At 42.3% G+C, this 27866-nt stretch overlaps 1 protein-coding gene and 1 long non-coding RNA gene across 3 annotated transcripts in view; one reads left to right on the plus strand and one right to left on the minus strand.

The window, feature by feature from the left end:
* On the minus strand, positions 1-24078 carry BZW1 (basic leucine zipper and W2 domains 1). Its single transcript, XM_069226087.1, has 12 exons — positions 23937-24078; positions 16346-16418; positions 15873-16049; positions 13100-13194; positions 8057-8122; positions 6688-6823; positions 4461-4570; positions 3879-4049; positions 2768-2914; positions 2061-2199; positions 1114-1236; positions 1-470 (listed from the first exon to the last, which is right to left on the minus strand). Exons 2-12 carry the CDS (start codon positions 16407-16409, stop codon positions 439-441), a joined length of 1260 nt encoding a protein of 419 aa, XP_069082188.1. The 5' UTR covers positions 16410-16418; positions 23937-24078; the 3' UTR covers positions 1-438.
* Positions 23994-27866, plus strand: part of LOC138285749 (uncharacterized) — a 16064-nt gene continuing 12191 nt past the window's right edge. Inside the window, exon 1 of one of the 2 annotated variants that reach the window (XR_011201639.1) lies at positions 23994-24121. This is a non-coding gene — a long non-coding RNA (uncharacterized lncRNA). Of the gene's footprint in view, positions 24122-24620; positions 24687-27866 lie in introns of those variants that run through there. The other variant, XR_011201640.1, reaches the window with a different exon arrangement.

The following is a 27866-nucleotide window of genomic DNA, read 5'->3' on the forward strand; positions in this document are numbered from 1 at the left end:
TTATAAAAAAAGTCACTTTAATTTTGGATTATCGCCATTTAATTTGCAAATAGACTTCCCATAACAAATTTGCCAAATCATAAGTACTTGTAAACTTTATTTATGTAGAAAACCTGGGGGGTAAAATGAATTGCTCATTTCGAAAGGCCTTAAATTACATTATTACAGTAGAAAATACAGGAGGTAGAATATAACTGAAGGGGAATAATGTAACATCTGATTCAAATCAAGACATCCTGTTACTACTTAAAACATGGTTTTAAAACTAAACCGACATTACTTTACAAAAACAATTAAAATAAAAATTTGCCATGAAAGCCCTTATATCATGCTTGATACAGGAGGTAGGATGTAAAAACCAGGACACATAATGAGACGAGATGCAACAGTTTTATCTACAGCTCCTGTGTTTGCTTACTGGGGACATGGTTTGACAACTCAATCACCCTCTTCGGTTTCAGACTCTGATTCTGTTGGACAGAAATAAACATTAATTAGCAGTATTAAAAGTAACTGTGTAATAGATGTAACACTTAAGCCACTCATCCTTTGCCGTGCCAATACTCCAATAAAGACAACGTATAAACCACCCTGTAGTTCCTGTCAGACCTGTTCAAAGGCATGGCCATATTAATCTGCAGAAAACAAGTCTAAAGTGTTTACACCCAGACTCCAAATGTATCACTAAGTGCAGCCAGTTAGGGCAATGTTTAAAGGATCACACCAAATTGCAATACTATATACGTTCTGCATTAACCGTTCAGGTAGCAGGGACTTCTAAAACTATACAATCCGAAACAATGCCTGAACCATTTGGTAATTAAATCCGAAAGATAGATTGTTTGTTTTAAACCATGTATAATTACTGTGCAGTTTATACAGTTGTGGTTATTTAAATGCTGTCTTAATGTAACATTACCCCCTCCCCTCCTTTATTCAACGATAGGTCAGTAACCTCAAAGTGGTGACAGTTTAGAACTACAGACAGATATGACCAGCTCCCCCCCCCCCCGTCCCATTACAAAACGTACAATAAATGACCTTCAAAGACTCGTTTTCTGGCGTTAAGTTCAGACTACTCTGGGTAGATGATTGGGCATTGAAAGAGCTTACCTTCTTCAGCATTCTTCAGCCACTCTACAAATTTTTTCATTTGTTCCAGAAAGACACTCTTCCCCTTAGCAAGATGTGCGTCTTTATACCATTTCAAGATGGGCTCCTCGCTCAGAACTTCAGCTGCGAAGTAAGAGTCACGAATTAATTGAAACAGAATTGGCTTAGGTGAAAGTGCAGCTCCAAACTCAGCCAGCGTGTTATTGGCAACTTCAACAAAACACTATAGTGTCTCAGAAGCTTGACAAACTGAGCTTGCTTTAGAGTATATAATACGTGTAATACATTTTTGCAATTAAGTTTAGCCAGCGTGATAATGCCCTTCACGTCCCATAAAAACAGTATAAAGGGCTAACCATTTCCAGATGAGATTTATATTTCAGATTTCTAAAATTAAATAAATCCAGATTGGATATTTAAAGCTTGCGCCTCCGTTCTGACAATTTGAAGTCAGAAGGGGAAAACGGGGTTGGGATAGTCTTCTGTGAAAAGACAACTAGCCATTTAGTAACCATGTTTTGGCAACATGGTCTTCACGGTTACTGCAAATAAAAGCAGTCGGTAGCCTGCTCATTATAGCATCTGCCAATTCTCTGTACCCAGGGTATATAAACGGTCTTAGATGAGTTAATATGTTGGGTAGATACTGTTTTTCTGAGTCCTTGTTGGCAACCAATAGTACGTTTGTCAGGTATCACCATGTTACAGGAATTGTCAGTTTGCCTTCCAAGAAAACAAAAAAACAAAAAAAAAAAACGACAAGCTGAATGCCTATTATGCGAGGCTAGTGTGAAGAGACAAATATTGCAGTAGGGATGCACTTGTATCTTTCTCCACTAAAAAGGGGCATTCAGGAGGCAAGGTTTCAAAACATACAAAACAAAGACCTAGACACCAAAAAGCTCAAGGTTTAGCAGTTAGGGGGAAGGGAGAGGGGAACGGCATACCTTTATAAAAAAGCACCACGATTTTCTGGAAGGACTTCATGAAGTGAATGTTGTCATAACAGTACTCCTGAATCTTCAGCAGCAGAGTCAGCTCGGACTGACCTTGGGTAGTAAAGGCAGCAAGGAGAGGGCTGTATTGCTAGAAAAGTTGTACAAGGTCAACGACAGCATAAAAAGTGTACATTTACAGTGCAACAAGCCACACATGGCCTTTGAGGCAACAAATCACATTTGGGAGGACAAAAGGCAACATTCTATTCTCAAAGCACTACCAGGTTTGAAATAACATGCCAGGTCCTCTGATTAACTGAACAGTAGCCAATCAGACTGCCTGCAAATAGGAGCCAGTCTTAAATTCCTTGCAGCCTCACTGATTTCAGCTGACTCTGCTTAATATTCCGAGCAGGAGGGCTGCAGATTAGGTCGAAGGCTACAGCACCAGCACAGCCAGCCATCTAGCCATGCCAGAAATGTCAACGAAAGAGGGTCCAGGGAAATGAGTTAAAAGAATGTGTGGTTTGGGATGTTCATTGCTTCCTAAATCAGGCTTTGCTCAAATGTTGCAGTAACACCACTTAACTCGTTGCTATCACTCAACCATGTACAGTTCGAGTAAATAGTAACAGTAAGTAAAAATGTATACTTTAAAAGAAGCTTAGTTATAACAGTAATCAGTTAGTCACCGTAATAGGAATAATTCACTATACCTTCAAGTGCTTGATGGCTTGCTCCGTTACCAGCTCCTCCTTTTTGTTCCATTCAACAAGGCTCATAACACTGGACCACATGATGCCTATTACAGTCTGTTCAGAGATGCTGTTTTTCTTCATCTCTTCCTTGACATACAAGCTAATCTACATAAACAAATGAAGCATAGAAACATTGCCTTTACTTTGATTGCTAAACAATTAGAAATGACAGCTGTCCATTTTGTTTAATTTATGCCTATTCGAGCTCATATGTACCCCCTCCCCCGACCCCCCAAATAAAAATATTCCTGCTTTGATGTTTTCGGCTGGCTCCGTTTGATGTCACATTTATTAAGATTAAGGTGGTAGATGCAAATAGCTCCTAATCACAGGCAGCTAGGTCATCCTCTTCAGCAGCAAAGCGGCTCCGAGGGTTCTCTTTATGTGCATGCAGCCTTGTCTGGAGGGAATGGGACAACCATGCAGTGGTTCCAGTTCAGGCTTTAGTATCTTAGCCTTTCCTAGTGTGCGTGCCTACTACCATCTTGGTAATCAAACTATGAACAAACTGCAGGCAGCGTTGGGCGTATTTTACTCTATGGCTAGCCCAGCTAATCTGGGAGCCTACAATCATATCCCAGTCCCAGCGAGTATTCTCCCCTCTCGTGCAGCTCACATTTATGTATTCCCCGCTCTGCTGTACCTCTGAATGCAGAGTAAGTGGAGCCATTTAACAGTGGGGATTAAAGTTTAATGGAATAGATAGCCTATGTGAACCTTTATGGAGTGTATGACGGACATCAGCGAAGGAAATAAACATACCCTTAAACTCCCCTCCCAACCAATAAGGGAACAAGAACATACTAAGTGGAACACTTTCTTAACGCATAGTTAGTGAAAAACTTTACCAAACATACAAAGAGCCTACAGCTTTCTACTGTTTAACACCCACCCACCTGGGACATTAAAAAAAAAAAAACGCTTTAGATGCCCCCGCCCCCCACCAAAGTAAAGTAGAAAGTAGCAAGCACAGCTAATCCACTCAGCAATTACAAAGAGTTGTTCTCGCAGGACAGCTTACCTAGAATACATTTCATACTGAAGCCTATTTAGAACAAAAAGCACTTACATCCTTAAGAGGTTCTCCATGAGACATCATCTCTGCAAGTTCCTTCTGAAGCTCCTTGCGAGCTCCAATTGTTTGCTGGTTTCGTACATACTCTGAAAGCTCTTTCAGTCCAGCATCAGTAAAATATTTCATGAAGTGTTCCACGCTTTGTTTATTAGCAGGAAAAAGCTCCTGAAAGAAATTTAAGAGAAAGATTGCAAGTTAGGCAGAAGTGGTTTAGAAGAGGAGGTCAGCAAATGCAAAGCAGCAATTGCTATGGCTCGATGTCAAACAAAAAAAAAAAAAAAAAAATAATAATAATAATAATAATAAGACACAATTGGAGACTATTTACGAAATAAAACAAAGCATTGTATGGGAAAAAAAAAAAAAAAAGCCAGTCAAGTTTCCAAATGGCAAAACTCAATTCTATTCCACGCAGCAGCTTCAAGTTTAGTCAACACTGCTTATGGAAACCAAATATACTTCGACAAAAGCACATTCCAATTACTCAATATTTGGACATTTTTGCCTGAGATGTTGAAAGTGATCAAGAAACTTATCAGGTATTTAAAAAAAAAAAAAAAAAAAAAAAAAAATTACCATAAGTCTATTGTCCATTCCAACTTTACGAAGACTTCCAGCCACTGCGTTTATGTCTTTTTCATTTATCCATGATTTGAACAGTTTGACTGCAAAAGCTGCAGAAACACCTACACAAATGAAAACAGAGAATTAGGACGATTCGCCTTAATGGCAAGCAGCAATTGTGGACATAAGTGTATCAAATTACTAAGGTTTCTGCACCAAGCCAAATATGGCATAAAGATAGACCTGCTTTCGATACTGTGTTGGTTAACTGTACGCAAAACGGGTGATCAGCTTGTTTAACATAAGAACTGAAGGCAGCAACGTGCACCTCCCACACCGTGGTCAGTTTAAGCATCCCCTCCGTGAGTGGCTCCATGATTATCGGAGTGCATCTGCATCCAACTGAGGGGCATGACCTAGACCGGAAAGCAAGTGTACATCTTTAATGGATGATAAATGGGCTGTTCTTGATTTACCCAGTTAGCTTGCTAGCCACAACTAGCTGGCCAAGGCCAGACGGCCATCAGTCAGAGCCCAGATTAGTACGTTGCTGAATGCTTTAGTCCAATCATGGCCAGAGAGTAAACTGCCCAGGTAAAAGGTTACTGAACGTGATATTTTAAGTATGCTTAAACACGTATTCAGCATACCGCACCAGTTATAACTACCAGACTATCAACTTTAACCCATACATGCTCATTTGTATCCCTATGTACCAGCCTACCTTGATATAATTAATAGCACTGTATTCGGTTATGAAACCTGCTAAAATTACGTTGCCTTTACTCCGACTAACTTGACAGGTACCCCAACACCTCGAATGGGTCAAAGACCACCCCCATGGACATTTATCCTCGCCACTGGTTTAGTGCAAAGTAACCATATCCGGTTAAGCATTTTCATAGGTATGCCCATTCGATGCAAAATGATGAACATGTAGGGCCAGGAGACCGAATCAAATGCCTTAGCAGCATTCAATAGGATTGCAGCAGCCTTCATAGACCGATCTAGTACTGCAAAGAGCATGAGTAGGTTGTGAGCGATGAACCCCGGCTGAACCATGTTGGATACCAGTGGATGCAGGAACGCAGCAATTAAGTTAGCCGGTATTTTAGTGTTTGTTCTGATGAGAGATAAGGGCCTGTATGATTTGAAGTGTTCTGGTTGATTATCTAGTTTCAGGAGCGCGATTGTAAGCACCTCCAAGGCTTGGGGGAAAATACAACGCCTTTAAGTTTCCTCGTACAGTTGCAGGACATGTGGGGCCAGTAGGTCCACATACTCCTTATAAAATTCTCTTATTAGTCTAATCCAGGAGATTTCGAATTTGGCAGACCTTTGGTGGCTTTTTATTTCAATTGTGAATGGGTTACTTAATAAGACCCTTTGGCTGGCAGAAAGCCAAGTCAGTACGACATTTTCTATTTCTGATTGTGTTGCTGTCTCACTAGCTCCATATAGTGCTGCATAGAATAGTGAGAATTGTTAAGTGATGGATTTAGTACCCTAACACGCCTCACACGTCAACTATCTGCTCTATTTGTATTGGGGCACGATGGGGCTTGAGTTTATTGGCCCGTATCCTACCTGGCCACCTCCCTCCCTAGGTGCATGCTGTACGCCTCCGATAATCAAGACCTTGCTTTCTGCTGTCTCATATTCAGTCACTTGTCCCCGTATGTGTGCCAGTGTAGGTGGGGACGGTTGGGATGCGTATTCCCGTTCTAGTACATTCTCAGTTTCCAAAGAAGACTTAGTAATTTCTAATCAAAGAGAAGGTGAAAGTTTCAGGCCAGGCTATTAAATTAGTACAAATTATGAGTTTGGGGGCTGGGGGGGGGGGATTTAGTTCAGGCAATTTAGCCAGTTCATATTCTTTGATTACAGTAGCTGGAATTTGGTGGTGACAAACCTTAGAAAACAAGGAGACTGCGGCAGGCCATAATCAGATTCTCACACCAAATATGGACAATCCTGGTCATCACCGAAATCCAAGGGCAATGGTGCCACAAGTAGGAATCAGACAGTATGAAGCACTCAATTTTGCTACTGCTGCATGGGAGGAAGCCATATGCATGCTAAAACTCAGCCAAAAAGATGGGCCTTAAACAGGCATAACACTGAAGCAGGCCAAGTCCAAACTCAGATAGGGAAGCGTGAGGTGAGGAAAACTATGCACAGCATAAAGGATACAGTTCATAATGTGGCTGTGCTGTCTTTATAACACAATACTTCTTACCTTCTTTGACCAAGTTCTCATTATAAAGGCTGTTGAGAATTGATGCAGAAAGGTTCCCATTGGCCAACAGAATGCCAGTCAGCATGGCCAGCTTGTTTCGCTCAGACTCTGTAAAACCCTTTAGAAATAGCAGCAGCTGAAATAAAAAGGATCAAAAATGTATGCACAGTTATATTAAAGTAAAATGTCCGAGTTAGCACTAAATGAAACACTGACAAGTGTGTTGCTCTGGGTAAGGCAATATGTATCAACAGTTAACGATTAAACAAAAGATCACCGCATCAAGCCAACAGTTGGTTGTAGTGTTGTGCTCTACAAACTCTTGGCTACCCCCAAATTAACATATTAGCAAGAGTAATCTGTGGAGCGTCTAGCATATTGTGCAAACCAGAACCCCCTCGCCCAACACTAACTTTGTTAGTGTTGGAACGCAGACATACAACTGTTGAGAAATTTCCAGCAAGAAATAATCAAATTTATAAAGGTGGAAGTAAATTAAAAAAATAAAATAAATAAAGTCTAGCTAGATTAAACAAGCACTTGCAAATAGGTTTTCCCCACACTCGAGTGCTGACAAAAGTAATACAAAATGCCTGCGGTGGTAAAAGTATTACAGCTAATAGAAAGATGACAAAGTACTTTTCTGGGTGGATCAAAGATGTGATTCACAAGGTCTAAAGTGACTGGCAAAAGTCAACAACTGAAAGAAGCTGAACTAAAGTTTGAGTATGCATAGTTTGTTACATCGCTAAGGTGGTGGTGTAGAGATTACACGGGCATGGGACAGTATCGCCCCCTCCCATGTGCCTCAAATGCAGAAAATGTACTTGTGTGTGGTGGCAGATGGATGGTGTACGAAGCCTGAACTGCCAGAAATAAAAAAAAATGAGCCCCCGATACATCCGAGAAATGACCCATATGCCGTTAAAATCACAGAAAGAAAATCAGCTCCGTTTACATATAGATCAATAGAACTCGTACTTCACAGTAACTACTATTTTGCTTTATGCAATGGGGAAGTGGGTAGCTATGGGATGAAAAATACTCTGGCGACAGTTTTATGGAATGTATGGCATACATATTAACACCAATAAAACGTTGCAATATAAAAAAAAATACGCACATAATAGGATATTAGTACCACTACACAAACTAATTGTCAAGACTGACACAAGTCCCCTTAATCGACCTATAAATTGAACTACAATCCAAGAGACCCAACAGGCACATTCAAAACACTTGTGCTGTATGCTGCTTGGTGAAAGGGAATGTTATGAGCTAACAAGCAGGCAAAAACAAACGTGCAACCACCATTTAAGACGCCTGAGACAGGCCCAGTTAACTTTGAAACTCGAAGTGCTAGACCAACCTTTTTCACCTCTTCTTCAAAGCCTTTCTCCAGGTATTTGTAACGCCGGATTAGCTTGTTGAAAACCTAAAAACAGAAAAGTCGTCTCATTTAAGGATCAATTGTTTAATAAACATTTTTAGAAACCTCTGCAAAGCTACAGTCTAGACCCCAAAGGGGAAACCAGCAATTAAAGAAAAGGAAGCCCCCGGGGCGTGGGGGGGGGGGGGGGAAGCAACTTTCCCATTTCTCACAACACCCAACCTTCTCACTCAATACCTCCTGAACACAGTCTCTGCCTCCACCAGAACTATGCCCAGATTCATACACAAATTTCTTTCCAACTCTCCTGCCAGTTAACATAGTATCAGTGTGTTCTAACAGAGGAGACAATACATGTAGTAGCTTAAGGTCCTTAGGATGGCATTTCACAGAATTTGGTCGAGAGATGTGTGATAAATCGAGACAATCTCTGAATGGGTCTGCTTTATATTCTATAGACCTATGATGCCAGTTAGTGATATTCAGGGGCGGGCGGGATATTGTTAGGTCTGGAGGACTGAGGAAGTTCTAAAGCATTTATCTCCACTTGTTCCATGCAGTAGGCTGTATCTTGAAACCAGTGTGTTCTAGTCTAGTTCTCGTTGTAGCTAGAGATAGATAAAATGCACAAGTGGGGCGACCTGACTTCGCTGCGTTAAGATTATGAATTTAGCAAAGCAATTATTCAAGAATACACCACCCATCGTCCTGAGCCCAGCTTCTTTAAGGAGAATCAGGGCTCTGGGCTTGCATGTTCCTGTCAGCTCCGGATGGTATGCTATCGGCATCTCAGGTGCCTCTAGGGGCCCTTTAGTCATCTTGGCTCCTATTTCCAGCCACGCCTTCCACGTGCAAATTATTGTACGAATACTGCTGGTACTTCTATTCGCTTATGCAACAGAAATGAAGTCAGTAGTACGGGGTGTGCCTCGTCATGTGCCACTGCTAGTGGAGGCATGCATTTTATGGGTGCACCCAGATCTGTGCATGCTGTGCTCGCGCACACAGGTAATGGAGTTGGAAATCCGGAGCATTAAAGTCACCCTGTGTAAATGGGGATGCCTTTTGCCGTCAAGCGATCTGTGGCTGTTCCCCAGCCCTGGCCAAGGGAGTACAAGCTCCTAAAAAAACAAAAAACGGCCTACGTGAGGGCTATCAGCATACTCACAAATAGGTAGAAAGAGTGGGGCAGAATATTCGTTTTAACTATCGTTATTTAATCTGCCAGTGATAAAAGGCAGATGTGACCACCGCTGTGTACATTCTTCTAGTTCGGGTAATGCTCTGCCATAGTGCCACCGAGTCACCAGTTCAGGGTCTCTATGCACCCATATTTCCCCCCAAATATTTCACAGGTCTTCAAACTACGGCAAAAGGTACTCTATTAGAAATCCCTCCGTACTAGTCGTCAAGTGTTATATATAGAACTTGAGTTAATACAAAGTCCTGACTGCCATTCAAACCGCACACATTCTCGTATGGGTAGTTTGGTGGATCTCAGGACCTTACATAGAGCACCATATCTTCTGCATACAGTGAGATGGCCAAATACAGTGTCTGGATCTAAGCGATGAAAGGGCACGCCTTTGCCTAGTTATGCAAGCCAATGTCTCTACAGCCAAGACAAATAGTATCGGTGACAAGGGGCACCCTTGACCGGTACCCAACCACCTCAAATGGGTCAGAGACCACCCCCATTGACATGTATCCTCCCCACTGGTTTAGTGGATGGTAACCATATCCAGTTAAGCATTTTCATAGGTATGCCCATTCAATGCAAAATGCTGAACATGTAGAGCCAGGAGACCGAATCAAATGCCTTAGCAGCATTTAATAGGACTGCAGCAGCCTTGAGAGGGATCTAGTAGTGCAAAGAGCATGCCATGCGTAGATTGTGAGCGATGCCACAAGAGGGGACGAACCCCGCCTGAGCCAGCGGAACCATGTTGGATACCAGTGGATGCAGGCACGCAGCAATTAAGCCAATATTTTAGTGCTTGTACTGATGAGGGATAAGAACCTGTATGATTTGCAGTGTTCTGGTTGCTTATCCGGTTTCAGGAGCGCGATTATAAGCACCTCTAAGGCTTGGGGGAAATACAACGCCTTTAAGTTTCCTTGCACAGTCGCAGGAGATGTGGGGCCAGTAGGTCCACATACTCCTTATAAAAAAAATCTCCAGTTAGTCTAATCCAGGGGATTTAGAATTTGGCAGACCTTTGATGGCTTCTTTTATTTCATCAATTGTGAATGGGTTACTTAAAAAGTCCCTTTGGTTGGCAGAAAGCCAAGCCAGTGCGATATTCTCTAGTTACTCAATCTCTGCTGGTGTTGCTGTCTCACTAGCTCCATCTAATGCTACATGTAATAGTGAGAATTGCTCAGTTGTGGATGTAGTATCCTAACACGTCTATTTGGTCGAACTATCTGCTCTATTTGCATTGGGGCACAATGGGGCTTGAGTTTATTGGCCAGTGTCCTACCTGGACAACCCCGCCCTCCCATAGGCGCATGCTACATGCCTCCGATAAGTGAGACTTCACTTTCTGCAGTCTCCTATTCAGTCACTTGCTCCCCGACGTGTGCCAGTGTAGCTGGGGATGGTTGGGATGCATACTCCCGTTCCAGTACTTTTAGTGTATTCTCAGTTTCCACAGAAGACTTAGTAATTTCTAGACAAATGTAAGGTGAAAGTCTCAGCCCAGGCTACCGGAAAATGAGTGCAAATAATTAGTTGGTGTGTGGGGGGGGGAAGACCGTAGCAGAGTATATGCGATTTCTGTAAGTGTTAGATGCGCTTTTGAGGACATCGCAGTGTGTATCAAGGCAGCCAGAGGATGGAATCAACAAGCTCAACCAGTACGGCATAAGCATATAGGCTGATATGAGCCGTCGCGCCGGTCCATTTCATGCCCCTCCTAAAAAGCTTAGCCCCGATATATACCAGTGGCTTCATAGAGAGCAGAACGGAGCAGTGTCATTGGGCAGCCCCAACCATTCCTCTCCGAATGGGAAGAGGCCCTGAAATGATATTCACTAGCAGCGTTGCACTGAGGGAGCTGTAACTGCATAATATCCATGGGCAGAAATTGTACCGTATACCAAAATGTTTTAGATCTGGGTGAGGCAGGTCCAGTGGACCCTATCAAACACCTTTTCGGCATTAATTGCAAATAGCAGGGCTGCTTATCTATAAGGTGTAGTAGGTTTAGTATTGTTGTGCACACAAGTGTTCAGACTGAAAGCCAGGATACCCGTGAAGAGTTTGGTATCAATATTAATCGGTATGATAGGCCTATGTAAACTGCAATGCAGTTTGTTTTTGCACTGCTTGGGTGATAACTGCTACAGATGTCTAGCCCCAACGGCTAGAACTCTAAGTTAAGGAGTTTAATAGATTGAGCTATAATCAGGCAGAACGTTTTAGAATACTACTCTGTAAATCCATCTATCTAAGCCCAGAGATTTATAAGGGCTTCAACCTGGAGATGGTAGATATTATGTCTATTCTACCATGTCTATGTTCTGAGCACATTCAGGGGTTAATTTAACGCGTGTGATGCAAGCTCACAAATGTGTCAGTGATCTGGACATCTGAGATCTCCACACCTGCCGGGCCCACAATAAAGTGTAAAATGAAACAAAATGTATGCACTAGTAACCTCCTGCATTACTGCCACACAATTTGTGTTCAAGGAGGAGCAGAGCCTATTCTGCTCTAGTAAATTTTAGTTCTGCTCTGGCTGAAGTTCAGTTTACACCACATTCCTCCTTAACGAATGGCTTCCGGTTCTTAAACTAGCTTCCCCAGGCACGCTTCTCTCCCCCAGATCAGCTTTTCCCAGGCTGATATAACCATCAGTTACTTTCTAACCTCCGTTTTCAATGCATCCCATATGGGCTACCTTCCGTGTTATTTTCTTGACTACACTGAATAACCGTTGTGCGCACTGCTTTTAGATTTGCCTCCTGTTGTATAATTCTATCCCGAAAGCGTCGTGTACTGGGCCTTCCCTTTTCATCCATAAAGGGAAAAACAGACACCGGAGTGTGGTCAGAAAGGGGCATGGCCTCTATAGCCACCCTCTGAGTTGGCCTGAAGGGTTGGTGTGCCCAGAGATTAGTCTGTACTTTAGAGGTGGAAGAGAATTGAAAGCTTGAGCCAGGCTCGTCTTCAGTATGGTTCAGCTCGAGGTTCTGCTGGAATCTCGAGCCACAAGCAGAGCTTTTATGAGGTTTCTGCATGCCTCCCCTCCTTTTACCCTGGATGTGGCATGACAGCCACAGCAGTCGACTTTGGAACTGGAAAACCCAGTTAGAGTGCAACATCCTGCGATTCTGGGCAAATCACTTAATCTCCTTGCACCTATAAACAAGGATGGGTGATCGTCTGTAATGTAGTTCTTATGTAAAGTGCTCCAATACCTTCTGGTCGAGTCTGTGCGCTTTATACATAGCTCAAAGGTAAAAAGTAAACCTTAACATAAGGAAAGGCAAATAGATACCTATTTGCCGACTGATTTGCTCAAGATGAAATCACAAAACTTAGGCCACAGCTGCCCCACGTTAAAAAAAAAAAAAAAAAAAAAAAAAAAGTGGGATTTCTCTCCTTAAAACCTATTGTTTAAATTGTTCCACTAGAATATTGTTATATAATAATCCAGGCCACATACAGGGTTTCAATGACAAATGTCAAGCGTTTTCACTTACAGTTCAGCTTTAAAAACAAACGCTTCTTAGTAAAGTCTTTAGTGCAGTACTATAATTTTTAAGCTTCCACATTTTAAACAAATGAGCCTTTTTGAATCTGGAAGATATCATTTTACGTGGCACCTGTGGTTTAAGGTTTATAAAAGCCAACATTCAGAAATTGACTTGTGCACCGGCCCCACGATTCGAGCCAGATCCTTGGCATGGCTCTCCTTGTTAATTTGTTGACTCGCGCACCTCTACCATACATGCATAGGTTTTGTGCTAAGCCGTCTTCCTGCTGAACCTCATTGTCTGAAATATGAGACTTACCTGAGCAAATGCTTGCATGGTCTCTAGGTCCTCCTGCGCCTGAAAGACGCAGACATCTGTGTGTATCACGTCATCTGCCAGAGTACCTCCTGGGGCTTGAAAAAAGAAAGAGAGAAATCAGCCCCCATAAAATGTTAATTCGAAGTGCCATCAGTAATCAATGGTTTATGCCTAAAATTAGGACAAGCATGATGCAGAAGCGTCCTTTAAAAACTTTACTCAAAGAACTTAATTTTAGCTGATAAACAAGTGTATGCATTACTCTCACAAGTTGAGAAAAACAAAGATGTGTTATTGATGGCCAATTCTTTCAGCCACCTAATAGTATAACAGATGGCATCTGGCCACTGACCGTATATCTAGGGTATTACACTACAGACAATAAGAAAAAAAAATACATTAAAAATCTAAGTTCTGATTTTAGTAGTATAATGCCAGTGATACGAGAAGACCAATGCAAAAGGTTCTTTCCACAGTGGCAAAGACATTCTGCAATGGTCAAAATCACTATTAACTTGCCAAACTCAGCCCCTCCAACCCCCAAAATCTTTATGCTGCTCTTATCGGCTCCTTGCAGTGATCAAATCCTTCATCAACAGACTGTGACAAACTACCACCTATTGCTGCTGGAGGTCCGGGAATTGCAACAATGGTATCACACCTTTGTTTTCCAACACAACTGATCGTGTGAAACTTGCTCCTCGACATACAGGGAGTGCAGAATTATTAGGCAAATTAGTATTTTGACCACATCATCCTCTTTATGCATGTTGTCTTACTCCAAGCTGTATAGGCTCGAAAGCCTACTGCCAATTAAGCATATTAGGTGATGTGCATCTCTGTAATGAGAAGGGGTGTGGTCTAATGACATCAACACCCTATATCAGGTGTGCATAATTATTAGGCAACTTCCTTTCCTTTGGCAAAATGGGTCAAAAGAAGGACTTGACAGGCTCAGAAAAGTCAAAAATAGTGAGATATCTTGCATAGGGATGCAGCACTCTTAAAATTGCAAAGCTTCTGAAGCGTGATCATCGAACAATCAAGCGTTTCATTCAAAATAGTCAACAGGGTCGCAAGAAGCGTGTGGAAAAACCAAGGCGCAAAATAACTGCCCATGAACTGAGAAAAGTCAAGCGTGCAGCTGCCACGATGCCACTTGCCACCAGTTTGGCCATATTTCAGAGCTGCAACATCACTGGAGTGCCCAAAAGCACAAGGTGTGCAATACTCAGACATGGCCAAGGTAAGAAAGGCTGAAAGACGACCACCACTGAACAAGACACACAAGCTGAAACGTCAAGACTGGGCCAAGAAATATCTCAAGACTGATTTTTCTAAGGTTTTATGGACTGATGAAATGAGAGTGAGTCTTGATGGGCCAGATGGATGGGCCCGTGGCTGGATTGGTAAAGGGCAGAGAGCTCCAGTCCGACTCAGACGCCAGCAAGGTGGAGTACTGGTTTGGGCTGGTATCATCAAAGATGAGCTTGTGGGGCCTTTTCGGGTTGAGGATGAAGTCAAGCTCAACTCCCAGTCCTACTGCCAGTTCCTGGAAGACACCTTCTTCAAGCAGTGGTACAGGAAGAAGTCTGCATCCTTCAAGAAAAACATGATTTTCATGCAGGACAATGCTCCATCACACGCGTCCAAGTACTCCACAGCGTGGCTGGCAAGAAAGGGTATAAAAGAAGGAAATCTAATGACATGGCCTCCTTGTTCACCTGATCTGAACCCCATTGAGAACCTGTGGTCCATCATCAAATGTGAGATTTACAAGGAGGGAAAACAGTACACCTCTCTGAACAGTGTCTGGGAGGCTGTGGTTGCTGCTGCACGCAATGTTGATGGTGAACAGATCAAAACACTGACAGAATCCATGGATGGCAGGCTTTTGAGTGTCCTTGCAAAGAAAGGTGGCTATATTGGTCACTGATTTGTTTTGTTTTTGAATGTCAGAAATGTATATTTGTGAATGTTGAGATGTTATATTGGTTTCACTGGTAATAATAAATAATTGAAATGGGTATATATATTTTTTTTGTTAAGTTGCCTGATAATTATGCACAGTAATAGTCACCTGCACACACAGATATCCCCCTAACATAGCTAAAACTAAAAACAAACTAAAAACTACTTCCAAAAATATTCAGCTTTGATATTAATGAGTTTTTTGGGTTCATTGAGAACATGGTTGTTGTTCAATAATAAAATTAATCCTCAAAAATACAACTTGCCTAATAATTCTGCACTCCCTGTATGCCACTGCCACACTACCTTGGCCTAAATGCAACTCTGGTTAAAACCACCCAACAGAATTAAACAGACAGTTCTTAATTGAAGCTTTGCTCTCGGTACCAAGAAACCTGCTCAGATTCCATAAACATCCTTCAGACACTTATTTTCTACACACGTGCTAGGAACATGGGAATCCAATGAGATGGACTCCAATAAAGGACATTTTTTCATATTCAGAGTGGTCCCTATCCAACATCCCCGAATTTATGTTTCACACATTCATTACGTCTAGCCTTGTAATTAACCTAGGCTACAGGAGTTACCTTCACAGCAACAGTACTGCATCACTGTCAACAGGAGGGCATAAAACAATGCTGTATCGTCCACAAGACACCCGTCACTGGCTTTTAGTTAACACAAGATTTAGTGTAAAATATGGGCTGTGATAAAATACAGACACAAAGTAAATGGCTCTGCCAATTTAATAAAAACTAGAGCATTTGGACACTGCTGTTAAGAGTGCAGCGCTGCTTACCCAGCATCCCGCCGGCCACCAGGATGTCGAAGAGAGTCTCTGCATAGCGGCGGTAATCAAGTTTTGCTCCAGAAGCATCAAGAAACTTCGCTACAGCTTCCAAATCACTTCCTGTTTCATTCAAACCTTGAATAATGCAGTCTTGAAACTGAGTAGGATCAAACCTCTCTTTTTCATCTACAGAAAAACAGAATGTTTGAGGATCAGTGTTCTTGGTTGAAACTGAATGACAAGGTCGTTACATAGGATGTAAACACGTAGCATTTTTTTTTTTTTTTTTTTTTTTTTTTAAACTTAACGTTTGCCCATTTCAGAAAGACACAAAATGGATTGTCTTACTGATGGCCACATCTTTAGATTATTCCTTGCAGTTACTCAAAAGGAGTAGCAGCCCACTTAATTATGAAAATGCATGCAAATGAATCCAACAGAAGGATTCACTGTTCACAAGGTCTGGCACTAATGTTATTTACCTCTTTTTCTAGTTTTAAAACGCTGGCCGGATAGCGTTGGCTTCTGCTGCTTTTGATTACTCATAAAAGACACCTGTGAAGAAACATTCAATAGACTCATGTTTAATGCTCAGTTGTATAGTTCATTAAAAACAAAATAGGACACTAAGCGCAGCATTATCATAACGCTTTATTCGGGTATGAACATGAACCATAAAAATAGATCCATCACATAAAACCAAAATTCATTTGACCAATATACAAGTCCCCTCATATCCTACTAGAGGAAATACACAAATAAGAGTTTACAATCCAGAATTCAATAAAATAAATCAAGTTAAACTTTTTAAAATCATTAAAAAATAAAATACTCTAGATTATTCCGCCAGGTAACAGCTCCCTTCAGAAAAGACCCCATCCCCTGCCACACCAATGCGTCGGAAACCATGCGCAGCCCAAAAAAAAAAGCTGGGCGATATTGCACAAAACCCTTAGGCCTCAGCAAGGGGAGTAACAAATGATGCCTAAAGGGCGCATAAAAATCGCCAAACAAAGTAAAGGAATGTCTCCACAGACTTTGATTCACATCACAGGGGCAAAGTTTTATGGATTTATCATCATACTGACCTAACGGAAAGCATAGGTTACTTCTAATAACCACTAGGCTGAATCGGGAGATGTCCTTGCCCTCACATTTCTTATCTCCAAGAAAAAGGGCTCCTCCTCCCTTTTAGCCCCCAAGATTTTCAGGAAATTTTCCTTTGACCAGCCGTGATAAATATTGGGCAGAGGAGCCTCAAACATATCCGGCTGCCCCAATGCATAGGCTACCTTTCTTATATACGTCAGACAGGGAATATCCTTCACATGATCACAGGCCAAACAATCCCGCAGGATCTCTCTATTAAAAGAGGCACGTTCACTAGTCCAAATGGAGATCCATAACAGGAAGGGAGCAAGCTGGATGGTATCTTGTACAAACTCAAGACCTAATTCAATATGCAGGCAGAAGCCAGAGGTATTTTGACCAACTCTTAGAAGTCTTCTGCAAAAGCAATTTTCCTCTACGGCAGAGGCCCTGTTGTCCTTGTACCCCCAGAGTGCAGCCCCACACAGCAGGACTGGGAGACATTTACGCCTATAAACTTCAAGGAGGGGCTTCATAGGTTTATTTCCTACCCTTGCAGCAAAGTCAAACGTGGCACCAACTGTGCACTAAAAAGCACCCCTCTCCTAGAGAGGGTTTCCAGGGGCCTTTGTCATCGAAATTAACCCCTAAATAGGAGAAATCCTGAACCTTGCTAGTTACTGGTTTTTTAATCTTCAGCTCCCCAACCCTGCTAAGAGGTTTCCCAACAACCATAAAATGTTATTTTTTTCAAATTCTTTTTTTTTTTTTTTTTTACAATTAATCTCTAAATCTAGGGCTGACATAAAAGATTCATAGGCTCTAACTGCCTCTCGAAGACCATTCATAGTACAATCCACATAGATCAATACATGGACACTGTTACCATTAGTTTAGGGAGCTTTCCTACAAAGCTCCATATAAAAAAAAAAAAACAAACAAAAAAAAAAAAAACACACAATCCATTAATATACAAAAGAAAGTGTAGGGGCCAGGACACATCCCTGGTGCACACTCCTATTTAGCTCAAAGGTGTCCAAACATTCCCCATTTGTCCCCACCCTCACATTTGCATTAGTTCCTAATTGGAGGTACTGAAGCAACTCCACAATTTGGGGACCCATGCCTAACCATTTAACCTCTCCCACTGCTTAAGACTATTTACCTTGTCAAAGGCACAGCTAAGATCCAGAAATACAGGGTGCCCTTCCTAGCTTGTGTATATTTCCCAATCACCATCAACAGGTTTAAACACTGTTCCTGGGTACCAAGCCCTTCCCTAAAGCAGTACTGTACCCGGCTCAAAATTTCGTTTTCAGCCATCCAAACCTCAATACGCCTTAAAATAATCCGCTCCAAATTTTTGGCCGAAGAATCAAGAAGGGAAATATGACTGGGGATCATTTTGGTACCCCCTTTTTTTTTTTTATAAACACAGGAATAATATAAGCCAATTTCCAGGTGGCAGGAATTCCCACACTAACCGCTGCATTAAGGACATTTAACAAAATGGGTGCCCATAACTGGGGACAAAAAATTTATAGAGATCCATTGGAATTGAATCCGGGCCTGGAGCTTTGTTACTAGCACTGCCATGGAGCCCCAACCTGAACCCTAAACCCGCTGCATACCAAGATATTGATGCATTAAACTACACTTACAAACAGCATTCAATATGCATTGCCATGAGACCGATATGCAAGCACATTCTATTTTGTACATCGCTAATTAAACTGGGGATGTATAAACCACAACACACAATTAGAACAGAATAAATCAGTGCATGAAGACTTCAAGATAGTGGTCATAGGCCAGCTCATGTCAATCTAAATTCAGGAGATTCAGCATACTGGGCAACCTGCCCATCCCAGGAGGTGAGATTATAACTGTACTGACAGCAGAATTGACAAGAATCCCATTTTAGCGAATGTGCCTCCTAGAGGAGCAAGCTCTGTGACTCGGTTTGGATGGTCCTGACTAATCACAATATGCAATAAATCTAGCTGTAGTCTATTTTCCTAATGTAGATTAAAAAATAAATAAAAAACCACAACAAAAAAAAACATTTGACAATTTCTATAAAAACGCCCGGGTCGTTAGCTTGTGTGAGCTGGATAATAGTACAGTACAGAGGGAGCAGCACTCAGAGTGGGTTCGGGCATCACTTTTCTTCAACACTTGCAGCACATGTTGAGTCTGACACAGCTCGCCGAACGGGTCTGGGGGTCTCTCCGTGGGGTGGGGGGGGATTTTATTTCCGCCTTGGCCATTAACCCTGTTACGTGGATAATGGTCGATGCGCTTGACTGCGAGCAAACTTTTTTTCCCTTTCGTGTCTCTCCTTCATGGACCACAGTTTATTCGGCTTTGTTCAGGTGTTATGATGCAGTGAAAGACAACCATGGGTGATGTTCGTGCATTCACCACGATTATCTTTGAGTACGATTGAAAACAAAGGCTGTGAGTGTGGCAGGACTGCACCTGCTGCACTTTGGGCTAGCTAAGATTGGACTGTGCCTACGGCTCCTGGAAGAGTTGAATCCTGACCAACACAGCAGTAACTCCAAGGATCAGTAGCCTGATCTCATGCAACCAGTTCCAGGAACACAAAGCCGAAGTTGCCAGAGTTGCAAAGTTAGTAGTCACTGCAGACGTTTTGCTGCTACCAGTCATCGGGCACCCAGAGGGCAAATCCAAGATAACCGGTGTCTGTGGACCCCAGGAATATTACCCAGGACCGGACTCCTTATACCCACGGAACATTAGCCTCCACCAACAGATTTTGCTCCGACCGCAGGGCAGACTGACCAGTAGCCCATCAGCTGGCTGGCTTCTGTAATAGAGGACTTTGAGACCCAAACCTCTGCCCCACTTCACCACAAAGGCAATCACTGCAAACTGTTTTGAGACACAACAATAAATTTACATATGAAATGAATTAATCACCTTTTTAAATATTGCAAGTTGCAAAGTTCAGCAATTGTGTACTCTGTATTCAATTTTGCATTTATTTTAACACACACATGCTTCAATATGGGTATAAACAGCCATCAATCTTCATAAGGAAGTTTTGTTGTCCATACAATATCATATTTGTTCATGGCATGACAACCTATTGAAGTCAGTTTCGATAGGTTGGTGGTTATACATTAGAATTTCCAATATATAATCTACTAGTCAGGTCGCCATTCACAAGAACACATATCAAGTGTATCAGGTTATTCAACTGCTCGAGTATCAGCTTCAGGTACTGTCCATTTATGAGTTTGGCTCCAACAATACTGGTGTCGACATGTTTCCGCCTGCATGATTTATTGCCTTATCAGGACTTATGGCTGATTGAAAAGTTTATAGATTCTGGAATTACCTATTTAAATACATAATCAACTAAACGTAATGTATTTACACTAAATAAAAAACCTTCCACCTATAAGTCACCATTATTGAACATATATATCTCAAATCAATGGTGCATATCTGCATGCTTTGATCCACCAAAGCATGCAGACACTTAAAAGTAGTGTGTGTCTTAGTGAATGGTGACCTGACTAGTGGATTACATCTTGGAAATTCTAGTGTACACTCTAATGTATCAGTGGACATTTTAGTCTCAAACACAGTTTATGGTGTTTGTTAAAGTGTCTGTTTATACGTTATTGGTCATGTTTCTTAATTTTGTTGGGTTACAATGCTCCGATGGCTCGTTAACTGTTCAAAGTATCCTTTCCTGCCGAACCAGGTCACCTAAGTTGGCCTGGAGTTGACAAGCTAACTTTTACAAACTTTTCAAAAGTTTACAAAAACTTTGTTGGCAGTTGATATAAAGAAAATAAAAAAATTCAAAAAAAGTTATTACTTTACTGTATAGTGCACTCAAATACTCAGGGTGTAGCTGTGTACAGTTTTCAGAGTAGGCTAGACCCTGAGACCCAGAGCCAAGGAACAGCAGGCCCAGCAGTCTGCAAAAGGATTTGATGTATGGGCAAAACATTAAACAAGAAATGAACAGTGAACCAAAAATGTAGGCTAAATTTGTAGGTACCCACTCGATTTACAACTGCCCATCCAGCTCTCTCTTTTTTTGTTTTTTGTTCTCTCTACAACCTCTACCACAGTACACACAAGCAGAATCCTGACTTGTTCTGTGTCCAAGTTCAGAACTTTGGGGGTCCAGGGTCTGAAAGCAGCTTTCATTCTGAGAACCAGTCTAGTGGGTAAAAATCTTTGAACCCTGGCACTTCTTTTACAAGCTACTACCTGTAATACTTAGAAGATAAGTTGCCAATTTAAATATACTTCCCAAAAGAAATACAAATTGCCACCATTTTTTGAAGACTATTTAGGGAAAGTGGAAGACCAGATTACCACTGGTGACGGCAAACCTTGTATGCAACACAAAGTTCACCATCTGGTATTTCTTTCTTAATTTTTCTTGATCCCAAAAAGTGACAGTGTGGGAGACTACTCCCCTACACCTCCTAAAAGAAAAATTGTGAGTACAGCTCATTTTTACAAACTGAGCACGGGATAAGGTACTCCACAGCCTGCCGGTTCACACCAAAGAGCTTCTACCTATGCAGGTTCTGTTGAAAGGTGGGACGATTAGCGGAGTGCCATTCTTTATTGCAGGGCACCTGGAATTATAAAGAATCAAATTATGCAGCAGAGTGGACTAAAATTAGGGGCAAGAAAAGGCAGATGAGACATTATTACATCTTTATTTGGTCATTTTTATGCTTCACATGGTCTGGGCATAGGTTTCATTTAATCATAAACAGTTTAACATCCATATATGGCATGAGTACTCAAACATTTTCCCAGGGGGAAAAAAGTTTGGTCTGATGTGATTGAGGACCATATTGATGTCAGCAGGGCCGCAGTCAGATTTTGGGAGGCAAGAGTAAGGTGCAGGTATGGGGGAAGCAAAGCATATACATTTAGTGGCTGAGTTGCACAATATGAAACACGAAAACCTGGGAATATTCCCAGCTTCCCCACTTATGCAAATGATTTGCTCTTAGGCAATTGCTCTAGTTCACTTGCGCATTTAAGAGGACTTCGAAATATATGGCTTCAGGGTGTGCACTGTACAAAACCTTCTCCTGGGCTTAATTTAATGATATAGAATGTTGCTCAATTATATGAAGAACCCAGGCCATCCACATAGCGCAATTAACATCTGACTTGCCTCTTAGTTCACTATTGGCATTGTCAGGGTAGAGGGAAGAATTACAGTTGTATTAAAGTGAAAAGGTTCCACATGCGGACGAAAGACCCTTTTTGAATTCTGAAACTATAAACTATTTTATCATTTTATTGGGGGGGGGGGTCCCCAAAACACGTTTTTCCCCATTCATTTTTCCATAGGGATTTTGAATAGCACTTGTGTTAAAACTACTGGACAGAATTACACCAAGTTTAGCAGGAAGTTAGGCCCTGGTCCATAAAGAGTTTTTTCTAATTTTATTTTGGTGTAATACTGTTGGGCAGTTTGAGAAATTAAAGGGGGGGGGGGGGGGAATTTGTACATCTAGGGACGTAAAGATTTCATGACCCCTGCCGATCTCATGCAGAGATCTGATTGGCTAATAACACTTTAACAACAGAAGCTGTTGAGTGTTGTCAGCCATCTTGTGACTGCTTCAGCAAAAACAGATGTAATCATGAAATAAGGATCATTCTTGAAACTAGTAACAAAGATACCGATCCCACACTCCTTTAACACTAAGGCAAGACTGCGTGACTCAAAACAAATCGATTGGATCTCTATGCAACCAGGCCCATTATTGTGTTTAGAAACTGAAAAGTATCAAATCAGTATTTCAGCCATCATTTATTTTCCTCTTCTTGAAGAGACATCAAGAGTTGATCATATGCATCAGTGTTGGCAATGCACCATAAAAGGCATTAAATGTATCTTCTAGAAAGATAAGAACGTGGTGCGTTGCCAATAAGTGAAAAGGCCTCCATGTGGCGTTATTCCAGTAAGTAACTACTTGAGCAAGATTTAAAAAAAAAAAACACACCCCCACAACCTTGTTCAGAGTCTCCCCCCCCACCCGGGATGGAAGACGTCAGTCACAATAACCACAGACCTTTATTGCACGACGAAATAAACGAGACAAAAAAAAAAAATAGAAACGTTAGGCGAATGGGTTGGGGAGAAAGGACTTTAGGGACGTGCCACTGGGTTAAGTGTAAAAACAGAAAAGTCTTCCTATTCCTTTGTTTTTGTAACAGGCTGGCGGGACATATCACAAAACGTGTGCAAGCAACGGCAATGAGTTAATAAAAATGCAGTTTATCTACGTGCTGAATGGAATGTCCACGCGAACAAGTTAAGTCTCTACATATACATTCCTGCAAATGGTATGTAGTTGCGTTCTTGGGAAGGTCATCGCGAAACCAGTGTGTTAAAAAGAAACAAAAAAAAATAAAAAAAAATATAACACCTTTGGAAAACCGACTGAGCTGTTCGAGTACTTTTCAACAACATTTTTTTTTTTTAGACAAGAGACTAAGAGTCAATAATCTGGCCGAATGACATTTCAGACTAAACACCGGCTCCGCACTGTGACGCCCGGCTCGTCGCGATTACACAAACGCTTTCCGACTGAGACCTTAAATACAACGAGTACAAAAAATAAATAAACCAGAAGTAAGCCACTAGAGAACCTCCACCGAGTGGAGCATAACTACGCTCTCACCAAGACTCTGGGTCGCGGTGTTTAAAGTAAAGGCTCACGACATGGTGCCTCGCCACACCATATCTGAAGATCCCGAGACCTTTCCGATAATCAAATATGATTTATAAGCCTTCACGGAACCGGAAACCAAGGCCAGATCCACAGCCGGCCTTTGAGGGGATACTTCGCCCTTCTAGGCAAGGTGCCGCCGTGGCCATGAAGGACCGGACAGTCCCTATCTAGGCAACATAACTTGCTCGTCCTCTTTATTGCACCAAAACCCTTGGTCATAACTCACCGAATGAAAGTCTGGGAGGAAACGGGCGACGTGAATGAGCTGAGCGGCGACGGCTGCGGACTTCCCCCCTTTACGCTGCGCGACGCCGGAGAGGAGGGAAAGAGGAGAAAAAAGGCTTATTAACGTCACGCAAAATCGTCATCGCGAGAGTTCATGTGGCCGGATGAGTCCATTCCTACAGTGGTGTGAGTAGTAGGTCCTCCTAGTCGCCTTTCGTCAGACTTTATGTCTGTGATACTGCAGGCAGTTTCTAAATGGAACAGTATTGTGATATATATATATAACACATGATACGTGTTGCTGCCCGTGCCACTTCGGATGATTCAAGTTTTCAAGGTTCTTCAACTCCCCTTTTTATTTATGGCCCCTGCCCAAAACATTGCGTAATCAAGCCACAGGCCTCTGGCGAGCACCAGTATTATCCGACATGGGCGGAACCATTGCTCTGGTAATAGACAGAGAAGAAATATATCAGGCTGTCACGACGAGCCTGCCTGGTCTATGTGCGTGTGGCAAGTGACAAGGAAGCAGCGCCCATGTTGGATTGCACCATTTTTTTTAAAGTGAAACATGCAGTCTACGATTTATAATCACTTGGAATTGAGGACTACATGTCCCAGCATGCAAAGAAAAAAAATATGTACTGTGTTGGTGAACTAAACACTTATAACACTTCCCCCGAGAATACGGACTGTCTTTTTATGTCAGGACTCGGAGGCTAGGATGAAAAATTTCCTAGCTCACATGAAGGTGAGTTTCAATTCTCTTAAGGACATGGAGGCGAGGATGAAAAGTTTGCTAGCATTTGCACCAAGAATTTTCAATTCTATTAAGGACATGGAAGCGAGGATTATGCTTCTCTTTCTTTACTACTCATAAAACAGCAGCCAATCACAAAAAAGAAAAACTACATTTACCACTAAGCATATCATAATATGTCCACCAATCACATCTCTCCAGGCCTTATTAGAGACCCGAACAACATCTTGAACTCCTCTTTCTTTGTGCGGAGAAACAAACTTGGATCAAAACTGCTTCCAATAAAACTTGCAGGATTTCAAGGTGATGAATGACCTTGAACACCTCGATCCATCTTGAACTCTGACACCTCAACCTCTTGATAGGCCAAACCTTTCTTCACTCTGCTTTTTGTTCTGCTCCTAAGAGAATCAGACAGAACATCAGGGTAACTCCTACAATTTCACCTTGACATTATTACGGGGGGAACATATACCTTACATATACATAGGTCTTTATATGCTGGCATAACTATACATTATAACCATACATTATCAGATCAGCCTCTGTGTCCTTAATGGAATTGAGCAAATGCTAGCAATTTTTTTATTCTATGTCAGGACCGGAGGCTCAGATTATGCTAGTTCAAAGCTGACAGAAAAACTCTTCTCGCAGTATCACCCACCGGTTTGTAATAAAACTGCTTGAAAGTAGAATCGGAAGACCAATCAGCTGATTTCTTAATATCCTGAACTGCCACTCCCAATCGAGAGACCTGGAAGCCATAGCTCCTCTGACTGAATGAGCACCAAACTGAGTAACGTCAGTCCCTGCTTCGACAATCACTCCTCTTAACCATCTGGCAATGGTTGCAGCAGAAACCGGTTTGAAAGATTTTTGCAATGAAATCAGTAATTGACCCTCCCCATCTGATCTGAAAACTCTAGTACATTCTTCATACTGGTTCAAACAATTCACTACACACAGTTTTGAATTGAAAGGAAATGCAACGTACTCTAATCTTGCAGACATCATTTTTGCCCTTTTAGTAATATTGAAAAAAACACCTTCCGGTGTAAACACTCTACCTGCAAGGTCCAGAGCTTTCACATCCAACGATCGTCAACATGCTGCAAGGGACAACAACATGGCCAGTTTTGCCGATAATTGCTTCCTAGATAAAATTTTGTTATCAGGCCATCTCTCAAACAACTTAAGCACAAGGCTAACGTCCCACAGAAACGTATATTTAGGCTTCGGAGGATTAGAAACTCTAATGCCCTTAAGAAGCGTAGAAATGACCGGATGCATTCCCACTGGATTATTGCCGACTTTGGCGTAACCCGCCGAAATGGCGGAATGAAAATTGTTTATTGTCCTATATGACATGCCTTCCGCCGCCTTTTGCGACAAAAAATGTACTATTTCCACTATTCCCGCCTCCACTGGACCCACTTGCCTTCCCATGCACCAACTCCGCCAAGCACTCCATGCAGAGGAGTATCTCTTCCTGGTAGACGGTGCCCACGCTGTACTGATAAAACTTGTAGCTGTGTCTGAAAAACCTGGCAAGCACCACTGTTGCCTGAAAGCCTCCATGCCATCAGGCGCAATTGTCTCTCCACCACAAGAGGGTGCAGTTCCGTTGGGGACCCAGCAGCATGTCCTGAGACCATGGAAGGAGCAGGGGAGAATCGCAGGCTAACTCCAGCAGAAGAGAAAACCACAGTTGAGCCTTCCAGACCGGAGTGATCAAAATCACCTCCGATAGCTGCTTCCTGATGTGGGTTGCTACCCTCGGAATCATCGCAAAAGGAGGAAAAGCATAATTGAGGCCCTCCGAGCAGTCCTGGGAGAAGTCAACCGTGGCCCTCGCGAAAGGGTCCGGCCTCCAACTGAAGAAATCCTCCAGCTGCCGATTCAGACGGGAGGCAAAAAGATCTATCATGCAACGACCCCATATTTCCTGGGTCAGGAGGAAAAGTTGGGGATGCAGTTTCCAGTCGCTGTGATCTTTGAGGTACCTGGAATTCCAATCGGCTATTACATTGGACTGCCCTGGAATATACTCCACCACCACAATCAGCCTGTGAGACAGGCAATAGTGCCAGAAGTCTTTGGCTATCTCCGTTAGCAGAGGGGATCTCGTACCCCCCAACTTGTTTATATAACGGACTGCTGAGATGTTGTCCATCTGTAAGAGAATGGTACACAAGACTTTCTATGGGGACAAGGTCTTGATCGCAAAGGATCCTGCTAGTAGCTCCAGACATAGCTGGTGTTCCTGTTGGGACCAACGGCCTCCTGTGGAGATATCCCCACATCAGGCACCCCAGCCACACACTGGCATCACACTGGCATCTGATTCTATGATCACCTCCGGTCGGGAACTGAAAATGGCCAAGCGTCCACTTGCGTCAACCACCACCTGAGTTCTGCCCTGTCCTCCTTTGTCAGGGGAACTCGTTCCGAATACGCCAAACCTCTTTGCAAGTGTTGAATCTTGAGCCTCTGTAAGGCTTGGTAGTGTAAGGGTCTCTGGAATATCGCCTGAATCGAGGAGGCTAAAAGACCCACCAGATGAGTTATCTTTCCCAGGGAGGGAGACGCCTGCGTCAGGGCCGCCCTCAACTTCTTCTTGATGTCTCGAAGTTTGGACTAGGGAAGGATCAGCTGTGAAGTCTCTGAGTTGATCACAAACCCCAGGAACTCCACTAATCTGGTGGGCACAAGGACTGACTTCGATTTATTTATAACAAACCAGAGATCCTGCAAGAGAGGAATTGTCATGAAACCGTGTTGTTTCACCAACTCTTGAGATTGAGCCATGATCAAAATATCGTCTACGTATATTATCAGCCAAATCCCTTTCTCTCGCAAGTGAGCTACCACCGGCCTGAGCAGTTTGGTGCAGCACCAAAAAAAAGTGAGAGAGACTTATCTTATGCTCGAGCAGCAAAGATAGAGGAGTTCAAGATGGTGTTCGGGTTTCTAATAGAGCCTGGAGAGATGTGATTGGTGGACATATTATGATATGCATAATGGGAAATGTAGTTGATGTTTTTCTGTTTTGTGATTGGCTGCTGTTTTATGAGTAGTAAAGAAAGAGAAGCATAATCTGAGCCTCCGGTCCTGACATAGAATTATGCAGTCCTTTCTTCACTTTATTAAAATCAGCAAGTTCAAACTTCA

The sequence above is a fragment of the Pleurodeles waltl genome, chromosome 3_1 (assembly GCF_031143425.1).
Source record: "Pleurodeles waltl isolate 20211129_DDA chromosome 3_1, aPleWal1.hap1.20221129, whole genome shotgun sequence".
In the NCBI taxonomy this organism is placed as follows: Eukaryota; Metazoa; Chordata; class Amphibia; order Caudata; family Salamandridae; genus Pleurodeles; species Pleurodeles waltl.